The 25,981-nt window shown below is 32.4% G+C and overlaps 1 protein-coding gene and 1 long non-coding RNA gene across 15 annotated transcripts in view; one reads left to right on the forward strand and one right to left on the reverse strand.

Moving 5' to 3' along the window:
- Nucleotides 1-25,981, forward strand: part of LOC139086634 (uncharacterized) — a 207,015-nt gene that overhangs the window by 104,478 nt on the left and 76,556 nt on the right. Inside the window, exon 3 of the long non-coding RNA XR_011544048.1 lies at nt 14,872-14,958. This is a non-coding gene — a long non-coding RNA (uncharacterized lncRNA). The remainder of the gene's footprint in view (nt 1-14,871; nt 14,959-25,981) is intronic.
- On the reverse strand, nt 7,847-25,965 carry LOC139086633 (uncharacterized). 14 transcript variants are annotated; one of them, XM_070635173.1, is made up of 9 exons: nt 25,363-25,965; nt 25,250-25,314; nt 25,073-25,145; nt 20,631-20,679; nt 11,862-12,599; nt 10,286-10,370; nt 8,790-9,161; nt 8,282-8,483; nt 7,847-8,222 (listed from the first exon to the last, which is right to left on the reverse strand). In XM_070635173.1, the coding sequence occupies exons 1-5, from the start codon at nt 25,391-25,393 to the stop codon at nt 12,581-12,583; spliced, it is 237 nt and encodes a 78-aa protein (XP_070491274.1). In that variant the 5' UTR covers nt 25,394-25,965; the 3' UTR covers nt 7,847-8,222; nt 8,282-8,483; nt 8,790-9,161; nt 10,286-10,370; nt 11,862-12,580. The 14 variants fall into 14 exon arrangements, 8 of the variants coding, with proteins under 8 accessions (XP_070491274.1, XP_070491272.1, XP_070491270.1 ...); XM_070635171.1 differs by having other exon boundaries at nt 10,146-10,370; XR_011544042.1 differs by lacking the exon at nt 25,250-25,314 and having other exon boundaries at nt 10,146-10,370.

A 25,981-nucleotide genomic window follows, 5' to 3' on the forward strand; every position in this document is an offset into this window, starting at 1 on the left:
GAATCTAAAGCCAGTGCCAAAGAAAACAACATATTGAAACGTGATGATAAGATAACGAGAAATCTCCTTTAAGCAAATCCGAATATCGAAAAGCTTGATTTACATAATTGAACATGTCGGTAGAAGATTTCCATTTACACATTACGGACATTCAGATTTCTCACAGGGATGCAACTATTGATTGAATTTCTCTCCTTTTATTTGACATCCAAGATGATTAAATTATGATATTTTCATCTTAACTTTTCATACTGCATCCATCCATTCATCCGATGTGTGTCAAATATTTCTTTAGAAAGTGGACGAACTTTTGTAATGGGATATAAGATAGAGTCAAGATATGTATGAGTTATTATTATCCTCATTATATTCGAGACACTTCAAAAACTTGTTTGATTAAAATTTGTCAAAAAAAGCAAACTGATGGAGATGTTTGGAACTCATTTCTTAGTTTTTTTTTCCTTTTTTGACAGAATAAGAAACGAAACTTTTCCCATAATAACTAACTATTTTCTCTAGTTGTTGAAATTTTTTTCTTGTGCTTCTTTTTTCGTCTTTTCATTCTGTTATGGCTAAGCTGTGTTATTATTCCCGAGTGACGCATGAATAAATTGATGGTGATGTTTAGTCAGATTTCTTTTGGAGAAAGGAGACTCTGGGAATGGGATATGGTTGAGTAGACTGTGTTGTGGATAGAGATTTTTTCAATTTTGGAAGAATTGTCTTAAATTTTGCAATTCTCAAATGATTTGAATAGATTGATTTAGCGATTGCATTCATTAGAGCAAGACTTTTGGATCTAGTCTAGTCTAATCTGTTCTAAACCTTGTTCTGAACTGTAATATGATCTTAAAAGAACCCAATGCACAGCAACATATTGCATACAATTTTACATTTTACAAACCGAGACCGAAACTTCGACAATTCCATTGTAGTCTCGGCTTAGGTCTTAGTCTTGGACTCGGTTAAGGTTACGGTCTTGGCCTTGGCTTTGGTCTTGGTCTTGGCTTTGGTCTTAGTCTTGGCTTTGGTCTGGTTCTTGGCTTTGGTCTTGGTCTTGGTCGTGGACTTGATCTCGATCTTGGGTTCGGTTTCGGTCTAACCCTTGTTCTCGGTCTTGGCTTTGGTTACAGTCTTGTTTTTGGTCTCGGTCTTAGACTCAGTCTTGTTCTTGGTCTTGGTCTCAGTCTCGGTCTTGTCCTCGGTCTCAACTTCGAAAATACGTCTTAACTGAGACTTTAAATAACTCTAGTTTAGACACACATTCTTAAGTTATGAATCTCAAAGCCTCTATCCAACAGTCTAACAACAAACAAGATTTTCAACAGAAAAATCCACAAATCATCATCCAATTCACAAACAAAAAACCTAATCCTCTCCCACCGCTCGGGCATCTTATGCATCATTTAGTCCTTATTTCTATTTATTTTTTGCGTGTATAATTTAAGGATGTAAGTAACATCTATCTTGATACAGGAGGAGTTGATAATCTAAGAATATTATTAATCTTTCTCATGGAATACAAAATGAATAAGAAGTGGGGAAATGCACAGCATACAAACAGCAAAGGAAACAGCACATCCAATTTATTCAAATTAACTTTTTAAATTACAGAAAATTGCGTCAAAAGGAATCTTGTTTATCCCTAAGAAATGTTTTAGCGACAGCACAGACGAAAGTCAACAAACAAGGAGAGAGTAACAGCTTTTTATCAGCATTTGTTGTGTGTCTGTTTTTTCGTTTTGTTGCTTTTGCTTTTGGTCCCTTTGTTAATAATCTTATGCAAAATAGTTGACTCTCTATAATTTAAAGGCAGCGACGTGATGATGCTGTTTTTGGCTCATTTATGCGAGGTTGTTTCACTGGAACTTGTCGACATATTTTTTGTAATTTGAGATAATAATTGATGGACTTTCAAAAAAATTATAATTTTTGTAGCACACACAGCTATCATCACACACTATACTCAATAACTTAATACAGTTAACGATAGTCATTATGCCAATTTGGTAAACGCCAAAAGTAAAGCAGCCACAGAAAATCCACGACAAATAATTTATCGCTCATTTAGTCATTCAAAACCTGTTTTTTTTGGGTATATAGTTTCGGATGATAATTGTGTGACATTTCTATGATAATTGGGTAATTTATGTCAATGAATTTGAATGGACTTTATTTTTGCGGCTGTTGATGTGTTTGGGAATTTTTGTGGAATTGATTAAATTTGGAATTGAATTTTCTGGTCATAGGAATGAGTATTGGAATGGATTCTTATAAATTATAGTGTGAAATTTAGTTCTGAGAAGCATTTCAGGTCCACTATGTCTGTCCGTTGTTGACAAGACATCTAGGTACACTGACCAGCTGTTCTTGACATTTATAGATGGAATTTGATGAAATCAAACCGTCCCAACCTTGACAACTCACCTTCACATCTCCAATCTCTCACCGACTACTGATATCTTACATTCATTCTTTCTCGTGGCTGCACATCATCACACATATAAAAATATCTCATTTTAATCTAGTTTCATATTTTTCGTTATACTCTTTTGTTGTGCATACCTCTCATCATCACTTCTGCTAATTTTTTGTCATCTTCTTCTTTTTCACATCATTTGTTAAGGAACATGAGTCAATTTTGAATGAACACAATATTGCAAAGATTTTGTTAAAGTGAACAATACGTGATAAACTACAATGTATGTAAATTAAGAGTAATTTTGTCATGCTCTAAGTGAGATATAAGAGATAATGCAACATTGTTATTGAGAATATTTTGCAACATTGTATGGAAGTTTTAGAATTTTTAGATTTATTGTTTTGGAGGTCTACAAGAGGTGGTGGGCAAGGGATGGGTGCTTATAGGTGGGTTTTGTGATTTGCCTGAGGTTAATTCCATGTTTCTGACTTTGTGGTTAATTGCTGGTCGTATAGATCAACTGTGATCCATGGCCTCTTTCAGTTGGCATCTAAATCCAGCTCAATTGCTGTCCATCCTCTGCCAAGTGCTACACTTTCCATAATAAGCTAGAATTTACATCAATTTAATCCAATATTGTCTCAAAATTTAATAAATATGCTACAATCTAATCTAATTGAATTAAATCTATTGTCAGCTCATGATTTGACTTGAAAGCTATTTGAATGCACAGTCTGAACAATACTTCAATGCCAAGTCTGTTCCAAAAAATTCAATTATTTCTAATCCAATTCGACTCAAAATTAAACCCACATTTGTTCCATAAATTCAACATATGCAAATGTATCCATCCCCTAGCTTCTAAACTCTATTAACAAAATATGTCATGTAGTCAATACGGGAAAGAGTCTACATGCATGCACAAATTATATTTCTCGCAGAGTATAAGAAGATGTCAAATTCCTTCATTGAGGTTCACAAAAGGAAGAAATAAGAATCTTAAAGACATTTCTGGAATGGCATCATCAGGTATAATCAACAAATATTTTTTTTCTTTCTTATTCTACTGGATATGGCCAGCAAAAATTTACTTGATGATCATAAACATTGATATTTTATTTAAGCGTACAATGTTCATTTATAAATGTTAATTTCTTTAATTTTTTTCGACATCAGACTAAAGAATGTGAATTTTTTGTTAATTTTTCTTGTGTGTCTTGCTCGTCATGACTTAATTAAATTGAATTAAATTTAAAATTAGTTGACTGCTACGGATATGAGTAATAGTAAGCTGAATTGAGCAATCTAAATGCCATAAATATTGATCAAGAACAAAAATCATTGTCGACAAGTTTTGATTATGACATTTACCAAGACTGATAAATCAATAATTTTATGTGCCTATAGAATTTAATTCCGAGGAACTAAATCATCATGAAATCCTCTATAGACGCTACAATTCTAAGAATTTCTTGTATAAACTACATCTTCATGTCGACAGTGTCGAGGAAATGTTAAAGAGAAAATTATTTCTAAATTCAGGCACTGTTGGCAGTGTATGTCTTGTATATAATACTGACTTTCATGTTGAGTCGACGAAGCGTGGCAGTTGCTTTTATATACACAGTCGGTGTTATAAAATCTTATATATTTCATTACATGCGGCTCCTACGAAGAAGTAGAAGACTGAAAATGTGAATGACATGAAAACACACATTTTGAGTGTGCACAACCTGCAATTATAAGCTATGAGAAAAAATTGAGCTAATTTATTTTTTTTTTGGTGCTGTTTGCAGAGTGTGGCCATCCGTTAAGTTTGTTCTCGACTTTAATTTAATTTATAAATGTGCACACAGAACAAAAAGAAGGGTTTAATGGCTATAAAAGCCACCAATTATATCCATTAGTTGTAATAAGAGTCCTTGTCTTGTATAATTTTAACAAAACGGAAAACATCTGCAGATGCATGAATGGATTAATATTTTAAAGACTATGACGAACACAACCAGACCACCTCTTTTAAATTACATCTTATTTGCATTTGCACAACAAGATTTTTTTGTAGATGAGGGCAATTTGTGGATGGTGGAATTATTAATAAATGTATTTAGCTTATTATTCTACTTGATGAGTTGTTGCTGTCGGCGTTTAGTCCATTTAAGTACTGGTCTGATTATTTGGCAGACTATTGGATTAGATTCAGCTTTATCCAGCCATACGCTTGAGTCAAACTGACCAGGGGACACAATTTTCTAGCTTTTTGGTAGTTACTTACTTAACTGGTCGTATAGGTCATATGTGATCCATGGCTTCGCTCAGTTGCCGTTTTAAACTGAATCTATCGCTGGCTGTCCTTTTTCATTTACTAATACCAAATGCTTCACTGTCTCTCTCAGCAGCCTCTCTCCAAGAGTTCTTTGACTTTCCTCGTGTTCTTTTACCATCTGCAAAGTCAGACTTAAAGGCTTTATTAATCAGACTTTTGGGCTTCATTCCCAAAAAATCAGAAATCCTACTTACTAGATGTTCAAGTCATCAGTATAAATTTAAGTTAGATAAATGCGCTTTTGTGCCTTACCCTTACAATCATCATTACGACTCGCTCATGGCAGGCATTTTGAGGATGTTCAATTGCATAAAAAGGTGATTAACCTCAAATGGCGGGATCTGCTTTATCAAATTCAGGGCACGAAATAATATTCAAGAGGGATAAACATTGCATGATATACAATAATATTATGACAGGTCCAATAATCATAAATAAAAATGGATTAAAATATTCTTCGCGGAACTGTAATATGCTGTAATATTCAAATTTTGAAAATCCCTTAAAAAATTGCTGGAATTAACTTAAAATTCTGTAAAAAATTATCTCATTTAATTTTCAAGTGACATTAATTACGTCTTATAGTTTTTCGTCTTCAGAACTTTTCTTTGCAGCTTCTGTAAAATTATGCAAATTTCTCCAAAGAGCTACTGCTAAATGCTTTCGTTGACCTCACTCTCTCTTTTTGTTGATCCATGGGTAGCTTTATTTTTATATCATGTTTTTCTACACAGAATAAATCTACATCGATATACAGCTAATAGCTTTAAATTGGATGTAACATGCGAATTGAATTTTTTTGTACTCTTGTGGAGATTTTGTGAGGGTTTGTGGAGTTGCATTTGAGGGTTCTTTAGGTTACTGTCTGAATTACTGATGTTTTCGATGACTATGGACCGGATTTTGGCTAGTTGATAAATTAGTGTATCAGAAGTCTCAGTTTTGACGAGTTTTCGAGACTGAGACCAAGTTCTGGACCAAGACCGAAGATACAAGAAAATTCTTCGATTTCTTGGTCTCAAGAACCCTTACATTAAGCCTAAATCCTCAAAATACACCTCCAAACCCAAAAACCCCCCAAAAATCACCACCACGGACCAGTCAGCTACAGTAATTTATTTTCTGTTGCGTTTCAATTCAAATTACTTTTTGTTGTTTTCACAGTCAATCTCGTCTACAGTTCACCCAACAACAAACTGTACATGAAGTTCAATGTATACATATTTTCCATCTGAATGAGCATGAAGTACAAATGAAACTTTGAATTGTTCATTTTGTAATCTATTACCATAGTCACATACAACATACATTTTTTGGCTCATTCATTATGTCTTGTCTATTAGCATCGTCTACCAATTGACGTGAAATTACGTAGAAAAAAAAATATTGGTGACTGGTGGTGCCAAATGGAATAAATTTATTTTGAGACACTTGAATAATAATTTTTTTTTGATTCATTCGCATTTGTTTGCTCTTGTTTGATTTGAAAATATCTGCAAAATCGAATCGTGTACAAACAAATAATGCAAGAAAACAAAACATATTCATGCTGTGCTGTGTGTCTTTATTGATATAATTTTCCATTTTCCAAAAAATGAACAAACAAAATCCGAGGAATGAATGGAGATGAAAAAAAAAATATAATTTTATTTAAACAGAGGAAAAGTTATTCATGAGCATGACGATGTTGAGAGTAAGACCAGCAGAAAAAAATATGATGAAATATTTGTTTAAAAATGGATGTTTAAGTAAGCAAAGGAGACTTCTTGTGGCTTTAGATTTTATTTGCTTAAAGTAATAGAAAAAAAGGAGATGGGAAATTTTGTGGGTAGATGGTGGGTTAGAGCGCATTTTTTAAGGACGAGAGGAATCAATTTTAAAAGCAGCAGGTGTTAAAATAGCATATGAATTGAGACTGTGCGATATTTTAGCCTAATAGACAGTAAATCTGCTCTTATGGTTCTTAATTGCATTTCAACAGCATTATTTGATTGAAATGTGATGCACTGCAGTTTGTCTCAAGTTAGAGGTCAGATTCGGTGAAATACAGTTTCAGGTCAGACTAAAACTGGTGTAGAGCTGAATGTTAGGATTCTTGTACGCCGTACCTCAACTTTATCTTGGTGATTGTTTAATGTTGATGGGAGCGTTAAACAGTATAAGTACTCAAATTACAAACTCTAAAACAGTGGGATGGTACACCAGTGTGCCGCGGTACACAGATTGCCCATCACTGCTCTGAAAAAACTAGTTTAAACGTTACAATTTTAAAATTTTCCAAAAAACATAAAAAGGCGAATTTTCCAAAAAAAATTACGAATTATTTAATTTTTTTATGAATTTCATCAAATTTCAAAAATTTGACTATCAATTTTCCAAAACTTTGAATTTTACTAATATCCAATCTTGTAAAACATACCTTTAAATTTGATTGGAGGGGTGGTGTTTGTAGATATTCTGAATAATGACTGAAAAGAAAATGGCTGCGATAAGAAAATAACCTGAATTAGTTCTGAAATGGCGGATGTAGAGCAAATGACGTTGCTTTGTATTCCGTAAAGAATGCTGAATTTTTAAGAATATTTTAAAATTATTTGTTCAAAAAATTGATAAAAATTTAACATTTTATTGAATTTTTGGATTTATTTTGCAACTTAACCTCTTTTTAATGTGTTCCAAAAATTCCTTAAAATTTCAAAATGTCCACCATTCTACTCAACTGAATGTACCAAACCTTAATGCTAATCCTCGACATTCAGACAAAATATCACCAACAACCTCCCATTCACCCAAAAAAACTCTCTCTTACAAAAAAATTGATGAAAAAAAATGTTCATTTTTGGTGAGCTCAAAATGATGAGGGCGAGTAAAGCTAGAGCACATCATCATAGTGCAAAAGGAAAAGGACGAACGGAGATAGATGTGTAAATACAGATAAGACGGAAATTTATTTATTTATTTTTTTTTACAAAACCCCATCTAATAGAAATGGAAGCAGCAGCAAATACCCCATTACAGAAATAGTTTTTAGTTCCACATATTGTATGTATATTCCCTGATTAGAAGGAAAGTGGAAGGAGGAAGGAAAAAAAATGAGATTGTTTTCTCTAACTTCCTTTATTTAGTCAGGCAGATATGCTTTGTGAATCTTAAATTTTAGTTGTGTTCATTACAATACAATAGCTGCATTACAATTGCTTATGATTAAAGATCTGTACATCATAATTGAGCATTTAATTCCATTATCATTACTTCCTTTCATTCCATTACTGTTGTGTCATTATGTATTGAGGATATTAAAAGATAATTGGTAGAACATTTAATGGAACCACGAGCAGGCATTTAAGACTTGACTTTTTCCTCATTTCTAATAAATTAGACAACAAGAAGCGTAAATTGAATATTGATTATGCAATTTGTTGGGATCATTAGATGACTGTGGCATGTATTTGTTGGCACTAATGGATGGATTGTCTAAAAGTATAGGAATTGAAATTAGTAAAAGGGAAATTAATAAGTTTTGTGAAGCTTACATTAAGGTATTGTAGGAATTTTATTGTAGTCAGCTTGAATGATGAGAATTAAGCTCCTAAACAGCTCATAGAGTTCTCTTGGGTACTGTTGCATTGCTGTTTTAACGGAAAGTTGTTAAGCTTCTCTGAATTCACCATTTGGTTCTTATTATGACGAAATATACTGTCCGCTATTTTGTGCCACTCGGGTCTGGTTGTAGGTCTGGAATTATGATGAATTTTTGGATGTAAACTCACTCGATGCACAAGATGAAACTGACAGATTCGGGACTATTTTGGAATTCTATATTAAAATGCCAACCTAGCCTTAAGTCATTGAACAGTTCCCAAAATTCAATGTCATTCAGCATCAAACCTTAATTGCATGTTAATAATTCATCATTCCTGCATACCTCTTTAATCCATTCACACCAAAATTCTCTCAAAATTCCATTTTTTTTTCGTCAATGAATTCCAAAAACTCAGCCAAATCACTCATGCAACCACAACAATTTTCACATCCAATTACCTCAGTCACAACTCAGCAAATCTAACTGCTTGTTTTGACCAGCATTTAGCAAGTAAATGACTGTCTATATTACTTTTTTGTTGTTCAACTTAATTTCATGGAATTCACACTGTTGTCATTTATAAGCACCATGTTGTTTTGTGTTAGCCATGAGACTTGTGCATAAATTTTACCAAGAATCGGCAATTCTAACTGACGTCAATGTCAGTCTGAGAAAGTCTAGAACTTGATGATGTCTAGAGATAATTTTTAATAAACATATTGTTCGTCATTTTTGAATTTTAAATTCAAATTTGTCAGCATATTCTGAGGATATCCTCCATTGCAGTCTCAGATTCATATCAATATGGTTTCCATGAATGACTTTGGCTTCTAAAAAATACAGAACAATGAACCTTAGATTATTATTAATATTAAAGTCATTTAGTCAATTGAATTATGATGAGGATTCACTCATGTCTATATATGATTTTTTTTGAATAGAAAAATTCTGTCAGACATGGCAATGAGATAGTTATTTTGAATGAGACATTGTCAGAACTAATCGACTGTGAATTCTATTTTTTGGGAATATAAATTGTCATATTTTTGGAATAATGTTGATATTTTGATTTTTTGAGTGTACATGCATAGACTACTTGATATGCTTGTTATGATATAATTTATATAAATTATTAACAAAAAAGTCAGGATTGAATTGACAATTTTGTTGATTTTTTTGGGTAATTTAAATAGAAAGCAAGTTGAATTGTTATGTTGTGGACGAATTGGGAATTAAATATTTTGTTTATGGAAGTTTCTGAGAATTGGATGTATTGAGTAACGGAAGCTATAATGATTATTAGTAAATCATGTCAATACTTTCATTATTTTAGCCACAAGCTAACAATTATTTGAGTTTTCCCTCACCAGATTCTAATGTTAATGAGGAACAAGTCAAATAAATTAAGCTTAGCATTCAAATCAGATCCAAAGACATCATGCTGACTATAACAACATGAACTCATTAGTAGAATCTAATCTTAGCTATTATAACATTTGCTATGCATTTGCGGCTTTCTCAAGCTCATTAATTTTAGAACTAGATGGACAACATGTTCATGTCTTGGATCTTGCTGTGTTGATTCGTTGATCCTTAGTATAATGTTTGATAGAAACGACGGGATCATGAATTTTCACATATTTTGATGTTGGAGCAATTTTGGGAATTGATTAAACTAAGCTTGACTTTGAAATTGATTTCAAAATTGACTAAAAACTTCCACTTGCACATATGTCAATCCATGTCAATAAGAGTTCTAAGACCCAATTGGTTAAGATTAGCAATAGATTCATAATGGTTTGTTCAACACTAGCCTTAAACATCGCACCAATTTTGATTTGTAGCCAGATTTTCTGATGCTTTGTGTCTCCTGGGACATCTAGTCATGTCTACTCTAGACTATCTCTTCAGTTCGTTTGAATTCTTTTATTGAGCCTTAAAATTAATAATTTACTATCAAATCCACAATGGTCAGGTGTTTTAAAATCCATTAAAATCAATCTACCGGCCAGTTCCTCACATGTATCACATTTCATTGCCTATAAAATGTCATTTTGATTAATGGAAGTAAAATTATAGCTTTTGTTGCTTTATCATCTTCTATTGTAAATGTTATATATCTCCCATAAAAATTTTTAATGCCTCCTCAATCCTTCATTTTTAAAGTTTATAGCCTTTCAATGAATCCGAACCCAATTTCCATTATTGATTATATTTATGGCTGCCACACATGTGATTGTTTATCATCCAAATCAATCAAAAATGGATAGTTTTTGGATTTAAATTTGCATAATTTTATATTGCAGACTTATTAGTAAATTTTAACACTTTAAATTGCTTAATTTGCTGGTTCTTAGTTGATTTTAATGGGGTAGTAAAATTAAGTTTTTTGCGAAATGAAGGAAGGAGGCGTTCTTAAGTGATGGGTAGAATTTAGAAGTGTAGGGGACTTATACGTGGTCTGTAGCTTTAGCATTAAATTTAGAAAATTTTGTATTGGCACAAATGAATCTCGTGAAGCGAGTAGTGGTGACTTCCAGACCTCCAAATCGACTCAGCTTTTGGATGGAGTTAAGTCAACTTGAGTCGACATTTCCATTCAAAATTCGAGTCGACTTCGAGCTTTGGTGACCTCTGAATGGTTTTCACTTTACTTCTACCTCAAACATCACTAATCTCATTGTATAGTCATGATTATACAATTCTACACTAAGAAATGGTGCTTAAATGACTAAATATGAGTCTGGTAGGTAGAATACAGTCTGGTGGGTAGAATAGAGTAAGGAGTCATAAAATCATGAGTCCTGATTATTCAAGATGCCTAAAAAAGTTATTATGATGCTCTTTATTGCAACTTTACTGTCACTACCTGACAACCATAATTTTCAAATAAACCCCATCCAAAATACTACAAAAATTTAAATAAACTTTTTTATAATTCATCATAAAATTCTGTTTACTTATCAGCAAAATAGCTTTTATGGCTAATTTTTAACACAATATAAAATATTTTAGTCACCAAAAGTCTGCTTTTAAGGAGCATCAAGACTAGTTAAATATGATAATAATGATCATCAAATATTTAACATTAATGTGTGTGCAAGATAATCAAATACTAATAAAATTATCGTAAACGAATTAAGCTATAAAAACTAAATTTAACACTGTTGGTGCCTCCTTGTGTCCCAAAAAGATTTTTTTTTATGGACATTAAACTTCTTCAGACTTAGCCATAAATCATTTTTATGGCATGTTATTATTATGGTAACATTTGTTGCATTTAATAATGACAACAGTCATAATAATAATAATAATGACTATTTTTATTTACTATTGAGTGGCACTTTGATTGTTTTAATAACGCGGAAAAATAAAAGGAAGGCACACAAATCGACAAGAGTCTTAAAACATTGTCATAAAAACTGCTTTGAATTGCTCTATAAAAATTGTATTACAAATTTATTGTGTCTCTCCATTCATGCTTTTTTTTTATTTTTAATGTGTGTGCTGACTGACTTGACTTGACTGACTATTGAAACATAAAGTCACGAAATTGCTTTTTTTTTATTTTTATGGCATTTTCTCTTGTGATTGACCTTGGTATCAATTTTTATGATTTCTTGTTGTTGTTTACGGCTTTTTATGAATGAAATTTTATTATTGCTTCTTCTTGAATCCTGGCTGGATGTAATGTGATTTATGGGGGAAAATGTGGGTCAAGTTTAGCTGCTGATGCAATGGAATTATTGTGTTTTTATGGTGCATTGCCCATATATTATGGGAGATTTTTATATGTTTTGATTGAGGAGATTTAAGTGCATTTTTATAGACATTAAAGATGCTGAATTTCAGGCTGATTTTTATGTTTACTTTGAGATGTTGCTGAAAAGCTGGATGATCCTGGAGCAAAGGGTTTTCAAACAATTGCAGTTATATGATGGCAAGTTAGTGTCTACTTGAAGAATAGCTTTAACGCATTTTTTATCTATTCAGGATTGGACTGGAACTCTTGCATGACTCTAATTTCATGTCAGTTTCTAATTCTGACTAAAATGTTTGCAATGTTTCAATTCTATGCCAGGTACAGGCTGATTTTGAGTGCAACTTTGCTCTGGTTGCTTTATAGATGAATCAGAGGCTTATTTGCTAATTTGTTTAGAATGTCTTCATGTGATGCAATTCATACAGCTATTCTCAATTCTGCTCATGTTTTCTTTAGGCTTGGTTATTCATGATGTTTAGATTTACCTCAATTTACTAGTTTCAACCTAAAATTAAAGAACAGATGTTAGATATTTGAATATTAAGCAGGATTTAATCATATATAAAATTGAAGAAATGTCAGAAAAAGTTGCAGTTTTTCAGCAGAAATTGATACATAAGAGTTCGCTATCCAAAACTCTAACTTGTTTAAATGCTGCTTTGTTGTTTAACATTCTCTGCGATTATTTATAAATTTAAACGTCATAAGAGAACGAGAACAGTTATGGATTCTCCGATAAAACAGGCTGCAACAAGTTCTATCGTGCATCTGGTTATAATCTTGAAATTCTGCGGCAAGTTCCACAAATGTCAAGTTTATTTTTAGTCTTAATGTTGACTAATGACAGTTTGTTGCACTTGGCATCAACACAAAATCAACCTGATTACAACAAAAATTCTAATTCAATCCATTCTATTTTTGCCAAAAAATACTCTAAATTTAATTAAATTTCCCCTTACAAAAATGGCCTATCTACCCACCATCACTCACTCAAATTCATTCACAAAAAAATATATTTTTTTTTAAGCCCACAAACAAAAAATTTTAATTCCGTGTGCGGTTTTGTAAATTACTTCCGACAGTAAAAAATATCCTTTGCCATTTCACGTCATCAAATATTTTCTCAAACAATTTTTTTTACGAGTTTAAGCAGCACCAAAAATTGTAGGTTCGACACTTTACACATGAAACATGCTCATACATAACATCAAACTCTTCTTAATTGTTACCAGTTAGTTTGTATATTAAGTTTATGAATAACTAAGCATGAATAAATATTTTTTCGTGGATTACGAGTGGAATAAATTGCGTGTGTGAATATTTTTTGATAAGTTTTATGAGGCACGTTTACACTATGTGGGGCTGTAGTTTCTGTATGTACATTAAGTTGTGCATGTAAAATTATTTATGTATGTACAATTCATTCATTCATTAAGTAAATTTTAAGTGAATTGAATGAAATTATATGGATATAAGGTGAAATGGCGTTTATTATTCAAACTTATCGTAGATGTGGGGAGCTTCGTAAATGATGTAAATCAGGATATGGTTAGTTATTAAGGGGTTTTGGGATTCAGGAGTGTTAGTGAGCGTATAAAAGACTAGGGGCACATAATCATTGAATGCACGGACCATGGTCATTCCTATTTTGGGCAAATTTTCTGAATCTAAAATTTGATGTTCGCTCGAGAAACCTCGACTTTGTTCAAGAAATTTCCCATCAAGACAGGTTCTTGACCCAAGTTACCTGGTTAGGCCATAAAATGCCATAAAATGCCATAAACATGAGATTATGGTCGCTGCAAAAGCGTAGTTTACGAGTCCAAACATCCTCGACAAATTAAGAAAATTTTCCTATAAACTGATTAAGTATACTGTCGAACACGCTCATTTAGGAAATCTGTGCATCTTAGAATTTAGTAAACCCGATTTACAAATGTTTTGTGCTCTATATTGTCACGGATAAGAACAAACAGCATTCTGAAGAAGAAACCAAATTTCAATGTTCACAATTTACAAACGACTCCTTAAGGAACAATGAAATTATGCACTTTAGAGTTATTAAGTCTTACTCAGCAATAATCTTCAAGTTATTCATGATTTCATGTCACTATAAATTACCACTTATAGTGAATTATAATCTTTTGTACTTTACATTACAGACTATAGTCATTTGTATGATTGAATTAATGAATTATTTATGGAATTTTCTTACTTTTTCTTGATTCTCAAGCAATATTTTTGTAATTTACGATTGAAAAGTGTCAAGATTAATGTAAGATAGGAATAAAATTTTAATGCTCGAATAAAACAGCGATTACAATGCATTAAGAATGTTTTTTTAACGAATCATGGGAAGATAGATTGGAGGTGGAAGTCATTTGTTGTGGTTTAATGACATTTGTAGCTCAAAATGGATAAAATTCTTGATTAAATTAAGGATAAATGCTTATGTTGCATCTTATTACTATAATTCGACTAAATTTTATTATTTGCTGGATTTTTGTTTAAAAGGTTCGGCTATAAACCACAGGTCTGCATTTTCTAAGTTCTAGATGCGCAGTCCTGCGGTTTTCAGCTGTTTCTCATTGTTTGACCAAGATGTAGACTTGCATTTTTGCCTTCAGCAGAAGTCGACTCGGATTTTGTGAGGAAAAGTCGATTTCTCACAAAATCCGTCTCGACTTCGAACTTTCGGACAAGTCCTAATTAAATATCAAAATTTTAAAATTTTTTAACAAAATTCTTAATCAAAATTCTCCATTTTCTCATTCCAGATATTTATGTGTTTGCATCGGTCGTTCGACTTAAATTCGGAACTTGAAATATGGCAATGAATAAATGCTGACAATTTCAAATTTATGGTGAGTCAAATTTTATCAATTATTTAAATTTTAGCCCCCTAAAAAATTTATGAAATATGTATGAATTTGATACTAAAATTTATGACTATCGTTGCTAAGTATGACTTCCTTAAATAACAACATTACAATAAAATAAGTTGATTATTTTGTCAACGTCAATATTTTATTGCCGTCATGCCCCGATAGACACCAATAAGCCACGAACGACACCGGCATACACGAGTGATTTAAAGCCAATAAAATTGTCTATTTCGATTCAATCGAACAATCACAATGCATAATCAGTTTCATGCCTCAAGTACTTCTTTTGAATGTCCAACCAGCTGCTCGCTGCTGCTCATTTATTGCCACATTTTTAATTGGACAAATGATTTTGATTGTATAATTTGTAATAAACATTGTTATAAAAATGAAGTTAATTTCGTGGGTCATTTTATGATAGATTTTTAACAACTTGACACTCACCAAATATACAGCTATGATTATATGTTAAAGTCATTAAATCTAAACAGCTTTTTATATATTTTTTGTGACATAAAGTTCACTTTGAGTTAGTTATTATTGCTTTTTAAATCGTTTTAGAGCAGCCATAAAAGTCAAAAAGGAATTAAAGTAAGTGTGGGAAAATCAATAAAAATGATGACAATAAAAAACTTTCTGTTTACTTGTATGTCTATGACTCTTGATCGTTATAGTTTAATTATCATATATCGCGTGTGAGGTTCATGCTAATTGATATATTAGTTCCATTTTTATGACTTATTATGGATGTGATGCAATCAAGTCAAGTTGTTTGCAATAAATGAAAGTCAGTGTTGATTAATGTGAGGTTTTGGGGTATGGATAGATTGGGAACAGCTTTAAGGATGCATTCTTTGATTCAGAATTGAATGTTAAGTCTTATTCAGGGTCTAGTTCCTCGCCATATGAAGCTAAATTAAAGTTATCTCTTTCGAGCACTTAATGGGCGTCTTCAATAGCACAAAGTCGGTTAATAGAACCAAAATATGACTATAAACCGACGTGACTCTATCATAGTTCCGGATTCAAACCAAATCTACGGCCATGTTGAAGCCAAGTCAGCCTGAAGCTGAATTATTATTCAATTTACCGATTTGGGCAATTCTTCTGTAAAATTGACCTAAAATAGCTCTTAACATGCTCTTGTAAGCCGTTAGAATGTACTCAAGAGTAAATCAATTGATTAGACTCAATATCAGCAAGATCAGAGCCATATCACCCCAACCTACCTAACCACCAAGCTACCAACTCTGCCAAATCTCCTCTAAATCACAATTAATCATTAACAATCGTCCACTCAAGACGATTAAGGCTGATTTCTTTAATACACATTCATTTTTATGTTTAACAGTGCAATAATCTCTCATGTACGATACTCCTGCTTCAGCTACTGCCGTCTATTCACAACACAGCTGTTGAATCGTTAACAGTCCATAAAAAACCTCCCGAAAAAAACCGACGTCTGAATAATAAAAATGTTTTATTACCCAATTTTATTACAAGACAAGGAAAAATTGAAATGATATATGGCTGAAGCAACACACTCACTTTTTTTTTATGTCCTCATCGTCGGTGTTTGATTATACGGCTAGACGTCTTTTTACTCTTTTTCAAATTCAAGTGTCATCATCATCTTCCTTCTTCCTTACAAATTTATGTGATATATCTCCCTTCCACAACATTTTACATCTTATTCTTATTTGATCAATTTGCAAGATTTATGAGATATGCTTCTGCTGCTTTTATTGATTCCTTCATCTTCCTTCACATATTGTTTAACGTCACTTTTTGTGGTCGCATTTTTTATGTTATTATAATTGATAATTGGAGTGTAAAAAGCACTTGCTATTTTTACTCCTGTTCTGGCTCTCGTTTTTATGCAATTTGTAGCAATGAAAAAAGTTACGATTATGTGGAATTTTTATGCATTTTTAATTAAAGTTATTTTTGTTACTTTTTATACAATGGCTGTTTATGAGTCTTAAAGAGATGTGAGTTATAAAGGGAAAAATGCAGTCGAGTGGAATGAATTTTATTTTGGCAGTGCTGCTTTAAGTTTAAGAGTAAATTTTATGGCAAAATAACGAGACGGATTTGAAAAATTATAATGTTGCTTTAATGAGGATGTAAGTGCATTGAAATGGAGGCTTTTGGGAGTGGAATTGGAGTTGATTTTTGGGACTTTTTTGGAAATTTTTGAATTTTAATTTCTTGCTTCGCTGGCTGTCTCAATTGTGATCCATGACTAGCCTCAGATAACGCATGAAACTGATACAATCACTGGCTTTCGCTTGTTATTTTCCAATACTTCATGCAATTCTGCATCTGTAATTTTTAAATCCATTGATAATTTCCCGAGTCATTCAAATTAAGAAGGCTCCGCAAAGGAACAGTATAAATAGTCAGTTGGCGTCTAAAACAGCCTCTATGACAGACTGCCCTTTTCCAATTATCAATACCGAATGATATAAACCTCTTTCATTAGTACCAAATGGGTGTGGCATCCATATGACTCTCATTTGATTTGTGTCGCTCGGATTTGGTTTCGACATGGAAATATTTTGAGATTCTAAAATATACAATTTATACGACAATGTCTGACCCTTCATTTGATTATAATTCAAATATTTCAAAGCTAGAATATGTAAACATACTAAAAACTACATCACTAAATAACCATTGTAGGCGTCAATCCCGTAGGAGCAATCTTAAGTAGAAAATGACATTATTTTCATTATTAAGTAAATTTTATCTTAAAGGTGTCGGTAATCGCATTAATTTTTAAGTCCATTTTGACTTTATATTTTATTTAAATTGTACCCAAATTAGTCTTTCTTAAGTGATTCAAGTAATTCAAAATGAGATTATTGACCATATATGTTAAGTGAAAAGGTCCGTTTATTGAACAACATTCATGAATTTTTAAAAGTAACTGAATTTACAGTCATTTAATAATATTCATTTAATTTACTTTAAGTAAATTTGCAATTAATTTAGTAGTTTTGTGGGGTTTTACGGCAACTTCAAAGTATCTTATATTCACATTTTGATATAAATCTATGACAATTATGTTAAATTCAGTTATAATCTGGATAATATCATTGATAAATGCCCATAAATGCTTGTGCAGAGATGAGATGCCTCTCGAATAGGTTAATCAATCAAAAATGCTGCCTTTGGTCATTGTGACTGTGATTTAGTCCCGGATTCGGGTTAAATTCGACACCATGCCAGATCTACGCTATTCTGAGAACAAATTTTGGATTGATTAACCGACTGTGTAGATATACAGCTTGTATGGCAGACACATATGTATCTATTGCATACTATCTATATCTCCACAACTGCATAAACTATTCAAAATCCAATCTGAATATCTCATCCAAATTCTCCATTAAATGTCACATTCAAAACATTCAAACTACTTCAAATATCCCATAAACAAATCTTCATCGTTCATTTCCTATTGTTTGTTAATTAAATTGCATCTCATTTTTTCTGATTATTATTCTAGTAATTGTACAATAACAATTATACTTAATTAAACTATAATCTGAATAATCAAGACTAAACGTAAACGACTGTAATTTGACTAGGAATTTACATTTTAAAATATAACAAATGTAGGTCGTTAACATTAACGCAGAATGAGTTGTTTATACTTGTATTTGTGATTATATTTCTCTCTCACTCAGCGCTTGGATTATATAGTAAATATGTAGTAAAGGCCATTCATTCTAGTCAAAACTGTATCGTAAAAAACAATATCTATGGCCGTCGTCCGACGTAAAACAGAAGGGTACAAATTCTCGTTGACATTTTTTCTTAATTTTTTTTTCTGTGCCGTAAAAACGTTATGGACGGTCAAAACTTATTTGTTCTTTATTGTGAGAATATTTTAGATATTTTTTTGTGACGTTTTAGAAAATTTATTGACTTGTTTGTGGTTTTTTGTGAGCTGAGATGTGAATGGGGTTGGATGGGATATGGCGGGGCTCAGAACAGGGGTATGGAGGGTTAAAGTAAGGAATATGGTTGAATTTAAGGCAATGAGCAAGATTAGCTGGATAAATTGACAATATAATCTAGAATTTAATAGATATGCTCAATTATCATGCCTAAGCATGTTCCCGTCGCCATATCAGATTCCTAATCTCCTACTTTAATGACAATACTAGTTCCCTAACTCCACAACTGCCTTTACGGTCACCAAATGTTGTATTTTAAATAGAAAATATTTTTAGAAATAAATTTCTCTACTTACATTGAATTATTCAGGTCCATGTCTTGCCCATGACAAGTGAATGCTCAGAACAGCACTAAAAATGGTAGCCACATGACTATCTTGTCGTAATTTTTTCTGTCATGAATTTATTTATTATCAACAAAAAAATAAAAGACTGAAACCTTCACACTCAGTGAGACGACTGAGGATGTTTTTATGAGGAAATTTCACTCGACATCGATTATTGCAAGATGACATTGAGTTCAACCCTTTAATGGACAGACATCAGGAAGTATTTGGCAGATGAATTATTATGTCCTTGACGTTTATTGGTTTTTAAACCCTTGCTTAATTTTTTTATGATTTCTTTTTTGTTTTCTGATTTTTCACTTTTGGTTTTCTTTTTTGGCAATTTTCTTGCCTTAACCCTTTCTCCTTTCACTTTTTTATGGATATTCCAGAAATGTCCTTAAAAGAAATTGAATGTTTATGGTTATGGAACTTTCTTCATAAATTATTGAAATATTTTCTTTTTGGGGAATGTTTGAAGTTGAAACAAAATTTATTTTTTTGTTATTGAAAAATTTTACGGTTCATTGAATTTTTTCAGATGGAATTTCTATCAATGTGCTTTCATCTAGTGATAGAATTAGACCCTCATCGTGTATCATGTGTTTTTGAGACATTTTAGAAAGACATTTTAAATTGTTTTGAGAAGATAAAAGAAATTTGATCGGGGTCATTGGATATTATTGGGATAAATTGTATAAAAAATGAAAGAAATTTGGAGAAAAGAAGTTTTTTGCGGGTTGATGGAATAAATAAGAAATTTAGAGTATTATGTGATGGGATGGGTTGTTTGAGATATAAAGAATTCTTTGTTTTCAAACAATTGAAAATTTTTCTGAATTATGTGGCTTTGAGAAAATTAAAATAGAGAATTTCACGCATTTTTCATTGAATTCGGAATTAATTTAATTTTTTTAAAACTTCTAATAAATTAACAATTTTGAAAATTAATTTTGAGCGTTTAAAATTGTTTAATTGGAAAATATAGTCTTTGTTAAGAATTTAAATGGCGGTTCGATGCTAATTATGCATTTAGAAATTGAATTAAGTTCTGTTTTTGTTTTTCAAAGACTTTAAGATCTAAAAATCTCTTTTAGAAACAAAATCCTTTAATAAATTTGATTTTGATTCCAAATTCAATTCAAAATTCAAACTTTAAATCATAAGATTACCAATAATAGTGACCCGAAGCTCGCAAGAATGAGATTTTCCAATTTTTGAGACAATTTCGATTTTTTATTCTAAAATTCTGATAAATTTATCAACTTTTTAGTTGACAAAATCTCAAAATCAACTAAATTACAGACATTCTAGCCTAAAATATCAAGATTTCTACTAAATATAAAGTTAAACTCACCGCCTTTTGTTCCATTTCAAGCTCCAATTTCCAAACCTTGCCGAAAAAACTATTAAAATTAGTAACAATGTAAGATGGTTAAGTGCAAATTTTTTTATTGCCTTCAATTAATTGATAAAATTACTTTACAATCCTAATGCGGCTATGGCACGAAAATTTTAAAAATTTTACGATCGCATGACTCAAATTTTAATGCAGAATTTCAATATTTCTTGCATTGTTGCGCACAAGAGATATGAAAATCATTAAATGTGAAATTTATTCCATATTTTAAGAAAATTTTAAATAATTTTTTAATAAATTTTGATTTACTTAAATTTGATTTTCTGTCAATTTTTTTTTTGTAAATTTTTAAACTAAACCCCCATTGCTTTTTGGCTGAATATCTTCAGTATTTTATAATTTGTCTCAAAAAATTTTCATTTAGTAAACAAATTTAAATATTTTTTATTAGAATTCCTTTTAAAAAGTCTAATAAAATGTAAGATTCTCGCAAGAAATCCTCAATAATTTCAATGATTTTATTTGACAAATACCCCAAGTAATAAAATCAACTACAGAACGTAGTCTTGAATCCTTTTAAAGTATAAAGATGAAAATTATGACCAGCTAATTGCAAAATGACCTCGCTTTAATGAGTGTCGCATAAATATTTCTAAAAAATTATTCCATAATCATCTCAAATGAGACATCTTTAATGGTCTCACTTTTTAATGATTTCAAATGTGACAAATAAAATGATTTTTTTCAATTTAATTCTAAAATTATTTTTTTTTCTGTTCTGTGCCGTGCAATTAAATATAGAATTATGAAAACACTTTGTGTCGATTTTTTGTGCCGATAAATGAACTTCTTTCGTTATCTTTTAAGTTTTTTGTTGAAAAATGGTGAGTGTCAAATTTTTATACGAGTAGGAAGCTCCCAAAGAGTTTTTGCGTGTCAAAAATTAATTTTTTTTTGGAGTAAATTTGGGAATTAACAAGAAAAGTCAATTATTTCAGAAAGTTTTGAGATTTCTTTTAGAGTGAGTTTTTTAAAGGAAGAATATATGTGACAGATATTAAAGATAAGGTGAATTGAAGTAATTAAGAGCGTAAGTTGAGGTAATTAAGAGCGAATAATTAAATTTTGCAATTTAAAGAATTAAATTGAGAATTTTTAAAGAGAAATTTTTTAAATTAATCCTTTTAAAATTGCTTTTAATTAAGTTTCTTAAGGTTGAAAATTAAATCGGATTTAAATTTTAAGCTAAATTTGTGAAAGATTAAAATTTTTACTCCAATTTAAAGATTAAAAATTTCATTTTTTTGAAAATTTTAAATTCAAATATTAAGTTTTTAAATAAGGAAATTTAAATCAAATTTTATTTAATTGAAAATTTGAATATTTTCGACTTAAAATTCAACTTTAATATTAAATTTGAATATCTTGAACTAAAAATTCAACTTCAATATTAAATTTGAAATTGTTGAAACACGAAATTTTCAAATTTAAAAAAATTATTGTAAATTCAAGTAAAGAATTAAAAAAGTTAGTATTTTTGGAAATTTTAAATTCTAAATTTTTACGGACATTGAATTTTCTAAATTTATATTGAATTCAATTGAAATATTTTGGAATTTGTTATTTTTATATTCACACCGTTTTCACGTGTGAATGTATTGAATTTGTTCAGATTGAAAAACCAGTTTTTTGGATTTTCCAGCAAAACTAAGCACGATTTTGTTTCTATCGCAAAAAGTTTGTGCCTGGAATTTCACATCATAATCAAAAAACAGATTTGAAATTGGTTGAGGCATTGCTGAGAAAATCGAAAAATTCGCTTTCTGTAAGCAAGCAAGCAAGCAAGTTAATGTACACGATAACTCAAAAACGAAACATCGTAGAGACTTTTAAAATCGATCGGTGCCATTCCAAAGAAGAACTGATTAGATTTTGGGCATGGCAGGAACAGCCGTTGCTTCTAAAAAAGCAAAAAACTTTCGGTTTCATACAAAATTTCAAAATCAATGTTTATTACGATTTTTTGATTCTTAAAACGTTGTATGAAAATTACGAATAATATTTAAAGCCTGCTCGCTGGAGCTTAATCCCTCAAACATTTGCCAAGCGAAGCTTGGCCTACCCGCAGGAGCCTGATTCCTCAAACATGTGCCAAGCGAAGCTTGGCCTACCGCCGGAGCCTGATGCCTCAAACATTTGCCAAGCGAAGCTTGGCCTACCCGCTGACGCCTGATTCCTCAAACATTTGCCAAGCGAAGCTTGGCCTAAAAATGACGCCTGATTCCTCAAACATTTGCCAAGCGAAGCTTGGCCTACCCGATGGAGCCTGATTCCTCAAACATTTGCCAAGCGAAGCTTGGCCTACCCGCTGACGCCTGATTCCTCAAACAATTGCCAAGCAAAGCTTGGCCTACCCGCTGGAGCCTGATTCCTCAAACATTTGCCAAGCGAAGCTTGGCCTACCCGCTGGAGCCTGATCCCTCAAACATTTGCCAAGCAAAGCTTGGCCTACCCGCTGGAGCCTGATTCCTCAAACATTTGCCAAGCGAAGCTTGGCCTACCCGCTGGAGCCTGATTCCTCAAACATTTGCCAAGCAAAGCTTGGCCTACCCGCTGGAGCCTGATTCCTCAAACATTTGCCAAGCGAAGCTTGGCCTACCCGCTGACGCCAGATTCCTCAAACATTTGCCAAGCGAAGCTTGGCCTACCTGCTGAAGCCTGATTCCTCAAACATTTGCCAAGCGAAGCTTGGCCTACCCGCTGGAGCCTAATTCCTCAAACATTTGCCAAGCGAAGCTTGGCCTACCCGCTGGGGCCTGATTCCTCAAACATTTGCCAAGCGTACCCGCCGTAGCCTGATTCCTCAAACATTTGCCAAGCGAAGCTTGGCCTACATGATGGAGCCTGATTCCTCAAACATTTGCCAAGCGAAGCTTGGCCTACCCGCTGGAGCCTGATTCCTCAAACATTTGCCAAGCGAAGCTTGGCCTTCTGATTCCTCAAACATTTGCCAAGCGAAGCTTGGCCTACCCGCTGGAGCCTGATTCCTCAAACATTTGCCAAGCGAAGCTTGGCCTACGCGCTGGAGCCTGATTCCTCAAACATTTGCCAAGCGAAGCTTGGCCTACGCGCTGGAGCCTGATTCCTCAAACATTTGCCAAGCGTACCCGCCGTAGCCTGATTCCTCAAACATTTGCCAAGCGAAGCTTGGCCTACATGATGGAGCCTGATTCCTCAAACATTTGCCAAGCGAAGCTTGGCCTACCCGCTGGAGCCTGATTCCTCAAACATTTGCCAAGCGAAGCTTGGCCTACGCGCTGGAGCCTGATTCCTCAAACATTTGCCAAGCGAAGCTTGGCCTACCCGCTGGAGCCTGATTCCTCAAACATTTGCCAAGCGAAGCTTGGCCTACGCGCTGGAGCCTGATTCCTCAAACATTTGCCAAGCGAAGCTTGGCCTACCCGCTGACGCCTGATTCCTAAAACATTTGCCAAGCGAAGCTTGGCCTACCCGCTGGGGCCTGATTCCTCAAACATTTGCCAAGCGTACCCGCCGTAGCCTGATTCCTCAAACATTTGCCAAGCGAAGCTTGGCCTACATGATGGAGCCTGATTCCTCAAACATTTGCCAAGCGAAGCTTGGCCTACGCGCTGGGGCCTGATTCCTCAAACATTTGCCAAGCGTACCCGCCGTAGCCTGATTCCTCAAACATATGCCAAGCGAAGCTTGGCCTACCCGCTGGAGCTTGATCCCTCAAACTTGCCAAGCGAAGCTTGGCCTACCCACGAGACTTTTTATGGGACGGTGTGAATATATCCGCATTGGGTTTCTACCCGATACACTAGTTTGAATCAAATTTTGATATTTAATTTAAATATATTGCAAATTTAGATTCAAAACTAAATTCTATATAAATATTTTCAAATTTAAGAATTAGTTTCAATTAATAATTTGATTTTTACAACTAAAATTCAATTTTCTGAGTTATTTTTTCTTAAATTCATACCTTTTTGAGATTCTTCCTTCAATTTTGACTTTTAAAGGTTGAAAATTTCTTCAATTATCTTTAATAACTCAACCAGATCACGTCGGAATAATCCAAACATGACAAAATACCTCATTTATTCCCAAAAATAGTACAATTTTCCCATAATTTCCTGTCAAATCTCCCGCAAATAATTCCCCCAAAAAAATTCTAATCATGAAAATTTCGTAATAAATTTTTCTATCTCCCCCGTACCCAAAAAATAAAAATAATAAGATTCTTATAGTTCTTATCTTAGATAACATGCGTTAAAGTTTTTTTTTCCTTCGTTTCTCCCTTATGACTTATTTTTTTGCATGAATGATAAGGAAACGCCCTTTTCTGTTTGCTTTCTTTTCGGCTTTAATAACAATAATAAGAAAGTAAAGATTTTCTGTAAATGTTTAATATTTACCTCCATCCAATTGCCTGTATGTTGAAGTTTGTTGTGTGTATATTCCATCTGCGTTCCATGCCTCGCTACATGCCTAAAATAAATAATTTTATTTTATTTAAAGAAGAGAAAAAAAAAGAAATAAAAAAAAAGTCAATTGAAAATTATTGTGTGGATATAAAAATATGGAAATTTTACCTTCCAGAAATCGATATTATTGTCATTATTGAGTACAGCAATAATAAATAAATAAATAAATCTAACTACAGTAAATATGGTTAAAAATATCAAGCATTGATTTCATGACAAACCTTTATTTTTTTTCTCAATATTAAACGGCATTTTGCTTGCTGTTAAATTGCTGCCTCTGCTCGATTATTTGTCGTCCCCCATAAATGCCTCTCGACGACCATAAATGTCTGTCATGTAACTTTATTGAAGTCTTATTTTTTTTTTTTGCGGATGAAGATGATTTTTGTTCCTCAAAATAAAAAAAAAAAAACTAGATTCGATGCATAATTAATTGATATTCGACAGTGGATGTCACAAAGTAATTTTATAGTTAAATATGTATATATACAAAAAAAATAAGACCTTATCTGGGGATAGATATGGAAAAACGAGAAAAAAAAATTGCTGAATAAATTAAGCACGACAGAAAAATTCTTGCGTATAAATCCACAACAAGCACGTCCATTTCGTGTTATATCTTGTCGTACAAAAAAACCAGTTTAGTGACATTCCACGCATGTCTATATTGTATATAATTTAGACCGTCGCACATTCACACAAAGAGCGCTCCCCTCTTTAACTGCCGTCGATTCTGTGACTATGTAGGTAGTTTTTCCTATTTTTTTACCAGCAATAAGCTTTTAATATCAAAATATATTTTCACATTATGTAAGTAAAATGCTGTAAAATGAACTGAAA

This window comes from Chironomus tepperi, unplaced genomic scaffold (assembly GCF_022539635.2).
Source record: "Chironomus tepperi strain 1889 unplaced genomic scaffold, CSIRO-AGI_Ctep_v1 contig_85, whole genome shotgun sequence".
Classification (NCBI taxonomy): domain Eukaryota; kingdom Metazoa; phylum Arthropoda; class Insecta; order Diptera; family Chironomidae; genus Chironomus; species Chironomus tepperi.